Source organism: Fusarium oxysporum, chromosome I, assembly GCF_013085055.1.
Source record: "Fusarium oxysporum Fo47 chromosome I, complete sequence".
Classification (NCBI taxonomy): Eukaryota; Fungi; Ascomycota; class Sordariomycetes; order Hypocreales; family Nectriaceae; genus Fusarium; species Fusarium oxysporum.
In genome coordinates, this window is record NC_072840.1 from 5908840 (window position 1) to 5924127 (window position 15288).

Genomic DNA, 15288 nt, shown 5'->3' on the forward strand with positions numbered 1-15288 from the left:
AAAGCTCAGTCTTTTGATCGGATTCCTCGATTGGGTCCGTCCACCCGCCCCCAACGCCGATCTCTGCGCAGACTGCAAAGCTGTTATACAGGGTGTACTAGACCACAACCTCAATGCGCCTATTGCAGGTGGAGGAGCGCTGGATACGCTGGATTGGGGTATTCCGACGCAGCTGGACTTTAATTTTGATCTTTTGGATACGTTTGATTGGTTGAGGCCTGAGCATTTAAGTCTCTCTGCGTGAGGTGAGGAAGTTCTGGATCGTGGTGTTGGTTTCGGAGGGAGCTTGGATATGGATCCAGTGACTGGTGTTTAGCTTGACGGTTTGGAGATTGGGGGTCCATGATGAAAGCATTTGCTGCTGTTGGGCAGCGGATTGCTCGGGCTCTGATGGAACGATGAAGAGAACGGGTTGTGAGATGTGAAAGTCTTCAAAACCTTGTTCGTCAGGAGCGAAGAGGTTGTCTTTCCACATGCGATACCATCGACACACGCCTTTATACCCATCATGCGAGCCGAATGCCTTTAGATGTGCTTTCTGCAAATCTTCGGTATACCACAATGCGATGGGAAGTCTGCGATCTTCACGCACAAAATCATCCATCTTGCCCACAGGATGAAACCACGTCTCCCATTCTTCCCGATCGCGACAAAACATCAGACTCATCGCCGCTTCAGCGTTCTTCTCGAGAATTTCCTGCGACCTGTAATCGGCTAGCCATGGGATGTATCCGAGCATCTCATACCCCAGAAACTGCTTGGTCATGGTATTGATCATGTCGACATCGAACGGCGTCCCAAGCCTCGGCGGACCAACAGCCAGAAATACAAGAGCTTCCCAGCGCGAGGGATGATAAGCCGCCATTCTCGATAAAAGCGTCGCGCCGAAATCATGGCCAATTCCAACAACGGTCTTCAGGTCCAAATGGTCGAGCAGCTCAATGACCTCATCGCTCATCGGCTTGAGACGGTGCGCGTTTACATCTGTTGGCTTGCTACTTTCACCGTAGCCGAGCAGATCCAGAGCGACGACGCCGTATCCTTCGGATGAGAAGTGTTGGATTTGATGGACCCAGTCTGTGAGGGTTGATGGAAAGCCGTGAAGAAAGAGAAGGGTTGTTGACTGGGCGGTTGGAGGGATGAAGATGCATGAGTACACATTGCCGCTGTGAGCTGTAAATTTCTGTCGCGCGGGCAATTCGAGTGCCATATTGATATATTATCAATCATTAATTGATGTAGAGTGGAATTGAAGCGATCGAACGGAGTGATAATGTCGTCTCGGAGCTTTATACCCTCACGGAAAGTTCTCGGACACTTCCTCACCACCACCACCACGTCATCACACCTCTCCCTCACGAATCTTCAATATACCTCTCATAAACCTCCCCATAAAACCTCCTCCCAATCTCCCTATGACTCCTAACTTTCGTCCTCAACTGCGTCTCCCCCCAAGTATCATACAACCCCCTCACAAACGGATTATCCACCCTCCCCGCCTCACCCGCCTCCTCACCGGTTCCCCACCGCTCAAAATGCTCCTTCAACGAAGTCATTGCCTCACGTCTCGTTAAATCGCGTCGCACACCTTGAAAGAACGGAACGCTGAACCTTTCTTTTGGGGAGGACAGTACGCGATGCGTCGTCGCTTTGCATATCCCGTTGGTCACGACTTCAAACGCTTGGCCGATGTTGACGACGAAAGTGTCCGGGATGGCGGGGACGTCGATCCATGAGCCGGATTTGTTGAGGACTTGAAGACCGTTTACTTGGGGGGATGCTTGGAGAAGGAAGGTCCACCATCCTGATGAATCTTTGTGCGGGCCGACGCCTTGGGATGATGTTGTTGAAGCTGGGTAGTGAACCAATTTAAGCCGATGTTGATCAGAAAGGTATGAGAAGAAGATCTCTTCCGGAAGATCAAGAGCTTGGGCAACAAGTCGAAGAAATCGTTCCCCCAGTAGTGTGAGTTCCTCAATATACCGCGTAACAACACCCTTCAGCTCCGGAAGACCAGATGGCCATTGATTCGGCCCCCTCAACCCATCATACAGCGGCGCACCATCAGGCGCTCTCTCAAGTTCCGTCGCAAGCTCAACTTGTTCTCTCAGATCAGCTTTCCCAGCTGTAGTTTCCGTCCCGGCAGCGCTGTATCCTAGAAAATGCGGGGAGTTTTCTAAAGCGATTTCTTGTTTTGCTTCTGGGGGGAGGGAAAAGAGTTCTGGGAGGATGTTGACGAGGGATGTTATTGTGGAGGTGGGGACGGAGTGATTGGAGATGTAGAGGAAGCCGATTTCTGCGAGGGCGGTACGGAGATTAGAAAGCGTTTGAGGAGTGGGGGATGAGATGTCGATTACGGGGATTTGGGTGAAGTCTTGGGAGGGCATTTTGATGATGGTTGTTGAGTTATGAATGGATACCTCAGTGAGTAGTGAGTACAGTGTGGTACGAGGTAAATTGTTGGATCACGCAATGAGGGGTTCGCTGATGCGATGTCGGCAGACGATTCAATAGCCACTGAACAATACATCATCTTCAACATACCTACCTAACCTTCTTCACGTTCAATTGTTTGATAACCAACTCTTAACGGAACATACCGTCGCAAAATCATCATTACCCTAAACCATCCAACCAAAGTCCCAATCCCATCCCCGTCTCATCTTATTTAACCGCCCCAGACAGCGGCGATAAGATAAGATTAGCCCAACCCACCACACTCAAGATAAAACGTGGGGCGCTAGCAAGATCTGGGTCACAGCTGCATAGAGTTAATCTTGACACGTTAATTTTTCGCCATAGGATTGGACACCCAGTCCTACGGAGTGCAGGTAATCTCTCACACCACGGAAAGCAGGGGTATCTAAAGCTTAGCTCCCTTAGAAGCCAAGACTGCAGTAACCCCTTTCTTGTGTGGCGAGAGAAAAACGCGCAAGGTTAATTACTGAGTGAGGTAGGTAGTGAGCAAGGTGAGGTAGTTTTTGCTGCGCCGTTTACGAAAAACAGGTTCTTTTTTCGCGTTAGCCAAGATTTGTTAATATACTTGTGGTTCGATTCATGGCATGTTGCAGTCATCAGCACGTAGCGACCTACTGTACACTAAGATTGGCGGTGCTGCCCCCTTTTGAAGCTAAGGTACCTTACTCAAGTGGTTTGAGCTACGCAACGTGTAGAACATGACAAGCTTCCAACAGAGTTACCACGTGCAACACAGCGTACGTAACACCCAAGAAATGCCGAGAGAGACCCTGTAGCAATTATACTTTTTTGATTGTCAAAAATAAAGACCCTTATTCTAGAACGTTTGTTGCGCGCGCCCCTTTTCTTTTTGACTTTCCCCCCCCCATCGGTTTCGTTTATTTCGTTTACGCGTACGGACCGCCGCCGATGCCAATACGGGCACCCGCGGGACAGGACCAGATCCTAAAAAAAAAAAATCAGGGTCTCTGTACTGTAACGCCCCCCGCTGTAAGTGGGCAACGAGCTACAGGGGGAGTGGGGTAAGGGGGGGCGCAGGACCCAGAACGCGTGTTGTGTGTGGTTTTCCGACGGTGGAGGAGTGATTTTCGTATCCATCCTCGGACGGAGCAAGAAAAAAAGATGAGCTATTCCTAGAGGGGGAGGTATCCGATTACGCGTTAGAGAGAACGAGGAGAACGAGAGTGAAAATCCCCTGGTTCGTACGGGTACGGAAAGTGTTTTGAGTAGTTTTCTGTTACGCGTAATTGCAGACGGACGAGAATACGGAACATGCGATACGTGTATCTCCTTTTAGCTGTTGGTTCAATCTCAAACGTCACAATCTGTCGCTTTCGCAGACGCACGCGAGAGCAGGGTGAAAATAAGCTATTTTTCTAGAACATGTCCCGTCACAGTCACCATCCAAAGCCACCCTCGGGTCTAGATCCCCAACACCGCAACTTAACTGACCTACCAGGGCCAAGGTCACCTTGCACCTCTTGACTCTTGTTTCACAAGCCCATCTCCACTTTGGCCTAGTCCCAAACCCCAAGACCAGTTTAATATGTGGTCCTTGCACCTGAGAAGGACGAGAAAAGTCTTGGCTACACAGGGTTCCTGAGATGTGTTCAATCTCCTTTGAGCTAACCCCAGCGACGCTATCTTTTTTGGCTATTGGTGATGAGGGGGGCGAATATGCGCCATTGGGGTACGTACGATGTGAAATAAATGGATAGCTTTTCGAAGGCTGTGCCCCTGATGTGAGAGAGTGAGCAAGTACTTATCTCGTTGTGCTGCCTCGGCTGTTTGCTGCTGTGGTTCCCGTTCTGCTCTGTTTGCTCTTCATTCATATCCACTCTCTCTTCCTACAGTGACACTAGATCACTGCTCCTCTCCTTCTTCCATTTCTCTTTTTCTCGATTGTCTCTCCTTTCATTTCGACATTCCTTATAAAACATATCACGACTAAAACACCCCCGAAATGAACCGCGACAAGATCTTGACCGCTGCGGCGGTTGAGAGGATGATCGCAGCTGGTCAAACAATCGTCGTCTTCGAAGACTCGGTACTCAAGCTCGACGGCTGGATGGATAGACATCCCGGTGGAAGATTAGCAGTTCTTCACATGGTGGGCAGAGATGCGACCGACGAGATGAAAGCGTAAGTCACGATGCTTTTTATGGTGTTGAGGTTGAGCGTTGCACGGGTACACTATACCAAAATGAGAAACACACCACTACACTACAACACCCCATTGGCCTGCACGCCAATATGACATGTACAGTGCATTGTGCGGGGGAAACAACAAGATACAGATCAGATCAGGTTAAACTAACACATTTTTCTCCTTTGGGATAGTTATCACTCGGAAGCGACCTTACGAACCATGAAGGCCTATCGGATTGGTCGGAAGCAAGGATCCTGGGTGAACCGCACACCACCAATTAGAGGCGGCGTCTTTCGCCTCGACGCCCAAGAGATCGATCTCTCAGACTCGAGCACATCCTCCGACACAGACGACAACACCAGTCTCGATGACGCCGTTAGTTCCGCGTCATCATCGCCCAGCGTGGATGTCAAAGATGGAGGAAAGGGTCTTCGCCAGCGCGCAGTAGCAAAGACGGCTGACTCGCGAAAGCGTACTGCGACGCTGCGTGTGGCGAATGCAGGTGTTGCGCGGGAGATTCAGAACGATCTTGAAACGTACCCGTCGCTGGATACGCGTGTCCAGGATGAGATTGCGAGAAAGTATCAGCTTCTCCACCAGAGGATTCACGATGAGGGTCTTTATCAGTGTCCGTACGTTGAGTATGGGAAGGAGATGATGCGATACACGACGCTGTTTACGCTGTTTGGTGTGTTGTTTTATAACCAGTGGTACATCACATCTGCTGTGTTCTTGGGATTGTTCTGGGTATGTCGCTCTCCGTCTGGTTGTGAAGCTTTGACTAACATGAGTAGCATCAAATCATGTTCAGCGCGCATGATGCTGGTCATCTTGCGATTACGTCTAATTTTGTCGTCGACACTCTCATTGGCATGTTCATTGCTGATTTCTGCTGTGGTCTATCGATTGGATGGTGGAAGAGCAGTCACAACGTGCACCATCTCGTGACGAACCAACCCGTAAGACACTCACTTCCCTCATCAAACACTACTCAATACTGACATTCTTAGGAACATGATCCTGATATCCAGAACGTTCCCCTCTTTGCGACATGCCCCTCATTCTTCAAGTCCCTTCGCTCAACTTACTACAACTTCACTTTCGTCTGGGACGCCGCAGCCGATTTCCTCGTCCCCTTCCAGCGCTGGACTTACTACCCCGTCATGGGCATCGCGCGCTTCAACCTGTACCTCCTCTCCTGGCTCCACGTCCTCTCCGAGAAGTCCTCACAGCTCGGAAAGAGTCGCGCCTGGTGGATTCGACCTACCGAGATCACCTTCATGGCCTGCTACTGGTTCCTCTTCGGCTACTGCCTCCTCTGGCGCGGTCTCCCCGACTGGACCACCCGCGTGATCTTCGTCCTGGTCTCCCACATCATCACCATGCCGCTCCACGTGCAAATCACCCTCTCCCACTGGGGAATGTCAACCGTCGACCTCGGCGAGACCGAGTCCTTCGCCCAGCGCCAGCTCCGCACCACTATGGACGTCGACTGCCCCGCGTGGATGGACTTTGTGCATGGCGGTCTCCAGTTCCAGGCCGTTCACCACTTGTTCCCACGTGTGCCGCGCCATAACCTGCGCAAGGTGCAGTTCATGATTCGGGAGTTCTGCAACGACACTGGTGTGCCGTACTCGATCCTCAACTTCACCGATGGTAACAGAAAGGTGTTGGGGCGGTTGAAGGATGTTAGTGATCAGCTGGATATCATGATCAAGTGCCAGCAGCACATGGCGAGGACGGGGGAGAGTGGATTGCATTAGATTTCATAGACTAGACTTGCGAGAGCGCGTGCGATTTGTTTTCTGCGAGACAGTACAAGCAATAGATTTCTGTCTACTTCATTCACAGTGTCTACCAACTCCCTTCAAAGTGACAATCTATCCTCGCGATCATACATGAAATCCTACCAAACGATCCCACTGCCTACCGATTGAGCGGAGATGATAGTTAAAAGTACATGGTTGTCTCAATACACCCTTTCATACGCCTAGATGTCCAACGCCATGTGAGTCCTAGTTATCTCACTACCCTGTACTCAGCCAATTCATTACATCGCTTCATCCACCACTCAACGTTTCCAAGCCAGGAATACTCATGAATGAGGGCGAATAGGGGAAATTGCGTCGACATGTGAAAGACAAAACGAAAAAGCAAAGTCGAAACGCAAAAAGATGCCGTTCAGTGCGTCAAGACGTGAATGTCTCGACAGCTTGCGATGTTCAGAGTCCAAACAAATAACAAATCAAGGCCACTGTTACCACTCAGATCCACCAGTACAAGCTGATGTAGCTGGAGTCATTGTACATAGCCTCAATCTCCTCAGCCGGACCTTCATCGATATAATCCAGACCAGCACCGGCCTCAAGGAGGGCGAAAAGAATAGACCGGCTAGGCATCACATTCTCCAACGAACCGTAACCACGACGAAACGCAAGAGCAAGAGGTGCTTCACGCAGACCCAACAGCACAGCTTCCGCGAACGTCTCGTCCGGGTCAGCGCCATGCCTAAGGAGCCATTTGACTGCCTCGACCTGTCGAGACGAGATTGCCTGGCGCAGCGGGCGCCAGCCCAGCGAGAGAAAGAGTCGCTGGCCGTGCCTAAAGGTCAGGGTTGAGTTTAGTGGCCAGTGGGAGTCAATCACTGCGCCGAACTCGAGACAGCGCTCGAAAGTTGCGATGTTGCTGGTCGCTGCTGCGACGTACAGCGGGTACCAGTGGTCGTGTTTGCCTGCGAGCTTGTATAGCTCCTTGTTCAAGATTCGGTAAAGGAACTTTGAAGTTCGGGCGAGGCGGGAGGCGTGGCAGAAGATGAGGAGCTTGTTGATATGAAGAAGAATCTCTTGGGGGAGGCGCTCGAGGGGTGAGGGGCTGAGCGCCATGCTGATTATAGCAGGCTGGTTGGTAGGAGAGATAGCGACCGCGTTGACGGGAGGTATCGTGATGGGAGCGGTGTTTTCAGATGGGGTGAGGCTGGGAGGATTGCTGGTGGGAGAGGACATGACGGGCGATGTATTGATGGATGAAATATTGAGAAGACTGTTTGTGACGGGTGATATATTGGGTTGAGGTATTGAGTCAAGACTACTCGTGATAGTTATGAGAGACGAGATTGCAAGATAATAGCAAGAAAAGTGTGAAGATAAGAGTTGGGAGAAGTTGAGATGAGTTGGCGGGAGTGTTGACATGGAAGTAGAAGCTGACAGTGGCAGCACCACCGCCAACGCCGTTCGCGCAGTTGGAGCAACAGTGAATAATGGTCGCAAGCGCTATTGAACTTGGAAGAAAGCTGTCCAAGGGAACAGAGCATGTCCAGGTTGAAGAGCGAACACTAGTGACACTTGAAGCGCAACAGTCACGAAGGGGAAGAGGTGTCAGTTGATATTGGGGGGAAAGAAAGAAAAACTCCAATTTGTGCTTGCTATGATGTTATGCCGTCTATGGTAAACCCGATAACTCAATCTAAACAAATACCCCAAAACAGTAAAGACAGTATAGCTCATCTATCCCAATAACCTGATGTAAGAAAGCAGCCCAACACAAGAAGCACCGTCCAGCGTGTGCTTGTCGATGGTTCAACATCAAACGAGATGCCAGTCTCGAGTGAAAAGGCTACAAGATTGTGTCTTCCTTGCGTGGCTATCTGGCCCCCAATAAACCATGGTGGATGCTCCGTAGCTTAGCCTCAAAGGATCTCTGCACGATAGTTCTTCAGGAGGATCAATGCTGGGTTGAAGTGCTCAATAATCCATTCTGAGTCCGGCTCAATGGTGGGATCAATGAACTCAAGAAGGACTAGTTCAAGAACATGGTCAAGCGGCCCATGCTGTTGCACGTACAGCCACACAATGTTGAGTATGCGCGTTGCACAAGCCCACTGGAAATAGTTAGTCAACTGTATAGAGATGATACGGGGGATTGATGCATTACCTTTACCTCAGAAATTGAGCCGGGCAACTTGGATCCGCATTTGAAACCATGGCAATGGGTGCTGCCAGAAATGCCTGTGAGTGAGCAATTGGGGCACTGGGAAAGTCGAGCATTCTTCAAGGTGTTGCAGATATCACCAAGCATCAGTTGCTCGTTCTCCGAGAGTGGAGTGTTATTGGTCGTGGCCATGATTGGCAATAGGGTATAGGGAATTGGTGGACTGTCAAACGATTTATGTACAAATAGAGCTGATCTTTTGACCCGAAAAGATGTCAAGCTGTTAGTGTTGAAGTGAAAGGGGATAAGGAAATGTTGAAAATTTGAAATAGAGAAGGATCAGAGAATATTGGAAAGGATCTGGTATTTATGATAGACTTCCCAGCTTACATACGAAGAGATGGCCAACCCTATTGAAACTAGTCCCATACTGTTCTCTGAGTTTTCCACTGACCACAACAGAGTCATAGCTTGGGAACCTGGTAGCTTGCTCCAATGAGAAGAAGAGATAACCATGTTGGTCAACCTTCGCAGTATAAAAATACCTGAATACAGGGCCCAGTGACCTGATGCATCATGAAGAAGTTGGGTCCTAATAGAACTAACGTTGTCAGGGTTAAGAATAGACATATTGGTCGTAAAAATGTATCAAACTAGAGGGGATTATGAGACAGGAGAAGAGAAGAACAAAGAATTGATGTCACGCTAAAGATTAATAGCTGAAATCTCAGCAACGCCGCTTCTAGAAGACTACCATATGGGGTTGCCACATGGACTCCCTGGCTCAAGGCGGGTAGGCAGTCCTTTTCAGAACATGAGGGATGAACTAGTTTAGACCCCTTATTGTTCATTGCTGTTCAAATAAGCTGCTTATTGAACCCAAATTACCATGCGAACTGCCCTGGTTCCGAAATGCCGATTGGTTCGATCGCGATCAAGATGGGCAAGATTTTGGTAAACAGCATCATTGGTCATATGTGCAGGGAAGCCTGGATGAATCCATAGGCGCCACCAAGTTTCATGGGTAGCAACATCAAGCTAACACATAAAAAAGCAAAAGGTAAAGACCCCTGTTTCTCCTTAGAGCCTCAGCGCAAGAACAACATCTTCATCAACAGCCTCCCCGCAATTTCCACATAATACACCTGCGTCATGGTTCACTACTAAATCAACTTGTGAGTTTCAATAGCGCTCTATAGCACCAGTTGCTTTTACAATAATAAAACGAATATCTGACATCTTGCTAGAATATTGGAGTTACCAACAACTAGCAACCGGGCTGCGGAGCATCTTGATGAACCTCTGGTCCATTCGAAGACAACATAGGCGCGGCGCCCGCGCCCGCGGCCTTGTCGTAAGTTGTTGTGTAAACACAAGAGTGTGATTGGTCAGCTCACCGAAGTGGCTTGTATTGATCGGTGCAACCAAGTTCCGTGAGTTGGTATAGTGCGATATCCAGGTGCAAGCTGACCCAGATTGGACGCAGTAGAGGTTCTCTGGTTTGCTGAGATCATTCCTAACTAGTTGCGAGAATCGAACGAGTAGAGACAAAAGTGAAGGATGCTGGAGTGTTTGTCGCGAGAGGCGAGTCGCTGTTGAGTGCATCGGGATCTCCCTTCAGCAATGCTTTTGTGATGCTCACAAAAAGACCTATGTGTGTGAATACGAGTATAAATATGAATACGAATAAGAATATGCATTAGATGTGCAGCCTGAGCTGAAACCTGTTCTTATCAGCCAGTTGATTGATGGGAGGTGCCGGGATTCCCGGTTTGTAATATATCACATTGATGGTGAGTAATTGTACCACCATAATAATTTCCCAACTTGGTCAAAAAGGAGAGTTTCAAGCAAAGTTAATGTCAGCTACATTTTGTCAAGCCAAGCCTGGCTATGCTGCCAATACCATGTGCTTCTTCTATGTAACTACTTAGTTATTCACTAACTTGATTACAGTGTCCAAATCTCCAGAGTTTAGATGTTAAGTTAGTGCCATGATTGGCCCAATTGAATTGACTGTGTCAGGTCTAGCTTACTAAGGCCAACTAAATCGCGACCCTCAACCTCCGTGGGAGTACGGAGGCTAGGCATCAGTACGTGGGTACTGCTTGGCTGCATTTGGAGGCGGGATAGATGCGAAGAGCCGAAATTAAGGGGCGCTGATCCAATACGTCATTGACTTTGGGCCTTACCCGCCCACCTGAGATCATGATGTCTTCAGATTGATGTTCCAACATTCGTCCCAAGTTGAAGCGGACATTCCATACGCGTCTTATAGAAGGAACAAGCAGGAAGTCTCTTTTGCCTAGTTACCTACTTGTAAGCCCGTACCCCCTCATTTGTAATAATTTTGAGATTCAGCAGTCTGGAAGTAATAATCTTCATACACGGGCTTAATGAGATGCAGAAACTAATAGATTTCAATAACGGTGATGTAGTATATTTTGGGTTAAAAGTGAGGTTATATCTAGGATGACACTCACTAAGCTACCTACCCAGACGCTCAGTGGTTTGATTCTGACCAATCAGGAGAGCTGGGCTAACCCCCAATACAACATCAGCCTTGTCGTTCGTATGATTCTGCCTTTTCGTCAGGCCCTAAGTGTAGAGCGGAATTTAAAAAACCCACAGTGATAGTAACCTATGGTATTCTGTTAATAAGTTATAGTCTTACAAGTTGAAACTCGGGCAGTCAGTTAGAAAGAATTGTAATACTATTCTTCGTAATAATGTAAAGCAAGAAATATGACTGAAACTGTACAAAAGAGATTATATGAAAACTCTAAAATAAAAAGAAACCGATGATGAACTAGTACCAAAGTCAATAAACTATAAAGAAGAAAAGCGTAAAGAGAAACATCGAAGAAAAAGACAAATCTACCCATGTACCGTAGTTCTAACGCACAAAGTCAAGGATCAAGACGTGCCTTTACCAATCTGGGCACCAGAGACGGGGTTTGTGATGAGAACAACAGTGAACCCCGGCTTCAATTGCATCCAGATGGCTTCGTTCAAGGTATCCAAGGGGCTGCTCGTCGGCACCCGCTTGACGGAGGGCCTTGATAATCTCGCGATTATTACGCACATAATGCTTGCGGCTTGGAACCTTACAGTATCTAAGTTCCATTTGATAAGGTACAGACTTGAAGGACAGGCCTGGTCTAAGGATAGAACCAAGAGCCTGTGCAAGAGGACATGAGAAAGAGGCTCTATCGGCGTCTCTCGTAGAATTCGGATTTGCTCCATGTTCAAGAAGCCACTTGACGGTGAGAGGCCGAGCGAACGCGATAGCTGTTTGAAGAGGACGAATAGGACGAAAAGGGAATTCAGAATCCTCGTAGTCAATAGGTGCTCCGGCTTCTATGCATCTGGCAAGTGTGCGACAATTGCCACGCTTTGCGGCGTCAAACATTGGCAACCATCTAAGCTGTCTACCGGCTTCGGAGTAGACGAATAGTATGAGGAGATCGTATAGCCTCCAACAAGTGCTGACAAGTCTGATCTTGTCTGAGTACTTTCTAGTAGCGTCCAGAATATCCAGCATGAGCTCTGGAGGGAGGCGGCAGAGTTTGCTTTGAGTCTGGGTGGAGGAATGGGAATTCATGGTAAAGAGAGTAGAAGAATGATGTGCAGCGTTTTTGCTGATAAACTGAGAAATTCTGTAGAAGCAATGTTGAAACGAGTGTGAATGCTGGGGTTATTGGTGACATCTCGAAATCAAGGCTAATTGAACGTTTTTTATAACTATGAGAAAGCCTTTCACGCACCAATTCTGTTGAGTCTTTGTAGTCCGTCTCTCACTGACTTCGGTTGATCCGAGTGTCGTTTGCTTCCATTTTCAGGGTCCCTGTCCTAATGTGACAAAGAGATCAGAACCCGGCTTCAAGTTCCCGGTAGAAGTCACATTGTTCTGGAATCGTGAGAACAACAATGAACACAGTCCCAGTTCGACACTACACAGTAGTAAATCGATACTGGAACAGTGTACTCAGGACGTCACTGTATCTCTCTCTTATTCACATCACTACTCGACTCAGAGTTCAAATATGTGACTTCGATTGCCCTATTGGCGTCCCATAAAGATATCCATCACCATGTGTCTATGTCTCCCTCTCGAGTCAGGATGCTCATCATTCATCGCGCAGCCCTCCAACAAACGCCCGAATCAAACCGGAGTATCGGAGCTTCTCCCCGATGAGTTGATTGTCTTGATAGGCAAGAGTATTGATACGCCCGCCTCCAACAACCGTCGATCGCTGGCCTTGTTTCCAGCTGGATTCCCCAATGTTATTCGCGCATTACATTACCAAGCGCATGACTGAACAGATTTACGGAAATGACTCAAGATTCTAGACGTCGCAAGAATGGAGCGTAACCAAGAGTTCGGCAATCTGAATGTCTTGATGGTCTAGGAAAAGAAACATGTGAAATGCCCATGCCGCAACACGCTTATGAAGCACCGTACACATAGGCCGATTAAAAAATCCCCCTATTTGGCATAATTAAAGGAAACTGGAAAAGAACCATCCGAATGCTCGCATGTGGCTATGCTGGAAGGGATATCCGATCAATGATTGGTCTTAAGATCCTAGTCCTCTGTCAACAATGACCACCATGATGCCGGAACCTTTTGTTCAACTTCTGCTGAGGGGAAGAAACGAAAAGAAAATGAACAGAGTCTGCAAAATGCTTAGATTTCTGAGTAGTCAGGGTATTTCGATCCCGATTCGCATGAATCCTGAACGAGCCCCAGCATATGCAGCAAAGCGATGGGAGCAACATGAATTAACTCCTGAATTTGTTCTGGGCGACTTGAATACGTATATGGCATGGCACTAAGCTACTATGGCCATTGAGCTTCGGTCGCATTGTCCGCCCATTGTCTTGCACGTTCTTGTTCAACAGTACACTAAGCGTGGTGTTTTCATGACAGACTTGGGATTGGATACTTGGGCACCCCCATCAGCACTGAAGAATTGATGTAATGCTCAAGGAACTTTCACCCCGATGATCGAGATGACGAGCCGTGATCCACCAAGACAGACTTCACAGGTGTACTATCAGGTCCTTATGTTGATCTCATGGAACCTTCTTCTGGTTGGAGTGGATCACAGAGGGCAGGCAGCCGACATTTGGGAAGAAAAGATGAGCCTTCTCGTGCGCTACGGTGCCATAGACAAGCTTGAGCCAGCCTTATTCTATGGAACTTTAGAAGCTCTCCGATGAATCGCCAGAATGGTCATGCTGAGCCCACGGACCATTGACGCCAACGGAAAAGAACGCCTTATCACGCTATCCAAGGATATTAAACATCTAGCAACAACAACTGAGCTCATGAGCACATGTTTGTACGACGAGTAGAGCGAGCCTGAATTTCCGGAGAAGACGCGTCGACCTCACCGGGTGGGGGTTGACAAAGATTGGAATCCGCAGAGGATTTGGTATCTACGTGTAAAAAAGATGGAAAGTTGGCGGGAAGTCGACTGATAATTAAAGCTCATGATCTCTCAACGGGATGTACCAAGCCAACACGCAGAAAACTTCAATTAATTCAAGCTTATGAACCGCTATACACACCATACACTGGCTCAAGCCCCAGAATAATCATGGAAGAACTGGGATATGAGCTAGACAGGTTATTTTCGGCTGTTGCCCAAGACTGGAAGTTCATTGTAAGCCTTACCTTAACCATGAGTTTGCAGGTAGCATCTGAAACAGTACGTTGGAACCCTGCCTCAGGCCACTGAAATACAAGCAATGAAAAACGATATCTCACAGTATTAATTTTATTGATAGCTTATTTAGAGTACTCCTGTTCAAGGCGACTCGAAGATCAGTATTACTTTTGTGGCTTAGACGGACGCTTTGTTAAGACTCGCATGGATAACAAAGACACTAATCTGCCTTTACTGCATGCCAGACTTGGCCTCGACCATCCCGTATATTCAATCGAGATTTGTTCAAAATACTAAAATAGAGCGATGTGCTCGGGCTTCGGGTCCTTTGTTGCCTTTACCACCAACAAGTGGCCTCGCCGTTGTTTCCACCCATCTGCGCAGATATTGTTGGCCTGAGTAAACAAGAGGAAAGCTTCATGAAAGACAAGCACAGATGCCTGCTCTTTCATTTACGTTGAGCCATGAAAGATTTAGGCCGGGCGACTTTGTTTTGGCTTTTCGGTCTAGACGCATCATAAACAGCACTTGATGGTTTCAATGAAGTTGGTCTAGCGTGAATATAAGTTCAGGCCATATTCCATCGAACCTAATAGAGTACAATGAGTCCAAAGAGTTTTGTTATGAATCCACAATTAACACAGACGATATACAACAAATCACACATCATCGTATAACGCAAACATGTCAAGCCGGAATCTCGAACAAGTCTCCCATTCTACATCTGTAGAGATACATTCTTCGCGGCCTCAACAATAGGGAAGCTGGCTCTCCTCCCTGTTGAAGTTCTGCTCAACATCACAGGTGAGCCTGGGAGGATGAACAGGCCCAGATCCTATCGCATAAGGACTTCAAGAGCTTGGCATTAAGTTGCAGAGTGCAGAGTGTTCTTTCACGAGCTACGCCAAGCATATTATTGTGCCGACAACTTCGCTGCCTTTCGCTCCACCCTCAGGTGTGTAGATATGGAAGCAATGGAGCGATGCTACCAACTGAAAGATAGGAATTTCTTGACGAAGCATTTGTTACTAGGGATAAAGTCCGACACATAACGGAATA

The 15288-nt window shown here is 48.0% G+C and overlaps 4 protein-coding genes across 4 annotated transcripts; 1 reads left to right on the forward strand and 3 right to left on the reverse strand.

Moving 5' to 3' along the window:
• Positions 1-226: 226 nt before the first annotated feature.
• FOBCDRAFT_124784 (uncharacterized protein) lies at positions 227-2387 on the reverse strand (the record flags this gene model as incomplete). The annotated part of the gene is made up of 2 exons (XM_059607783.1): positions 227-1183; positions 1635-2387. The coding sequence occupies 2 exons, from the start codon at positions 2385-2387 to the stop codon at positions 227-229; spliced, it is 1710 nt and encodes a 569-aa protein (XP_059466638.1).
• A 1901-nt stretch (positions 2388-4288) lies between these two features.
• Positions 4289-6466, forward strand: FOBCDRAFT_314843 (fatty acid desaturase-domain-containing protein). The gene is made up of 4 exons (XM_031194839.3): positions 4289-4620; positions 4819-5374; positions 5422-5586; positions 5638-6466. The coding sequence occupies exons 1-4, from the start codon at positions 4442-4444 to the stop codon at positions 6388-6390; spliced, it is 1653 nt and encodes a 550-aa protein (XP_031029577.2). The 5' UTR covers positions 4289-4441; the 3' UTR covers positions 6391-6466.
• Positions 6467-6891: 425 nt separating this feature from the next.
• Positions 6892-7629, reverse strand: FOBCDRAFT_236064 (uncharacterized protein; the record flags this gene model as incomplete). Its single annotated transcript, XM_059610039.1, has 1 exon — positions 6892-7629. One exon carries the CDS (start codon positions 7627-7629, stop codon positions 6892-6894), a length of 738 nt encoding a protein of 245 aa, XP_059466639.1.
• Positions 7630-11483: 3854 nt separating this feature from the next.
• Positions 11484-12158, reverse strand: FOBCDRAFT_195846 (uncharacterized protein; the record flags this gene model as incomplete). The annotated part of the gene is made up of 1 exon (XM_054703015.2): positions 11484-12158. One exon carries the CDS (start codon positions 12156-12158, stop codon positions 11484-11486), a length of 675 nt encoding a protein of 224 aa, XP_054558990.2.
• Between the last annotated feature and the right edge of the window lie 3130 nt (positions 12159-15288).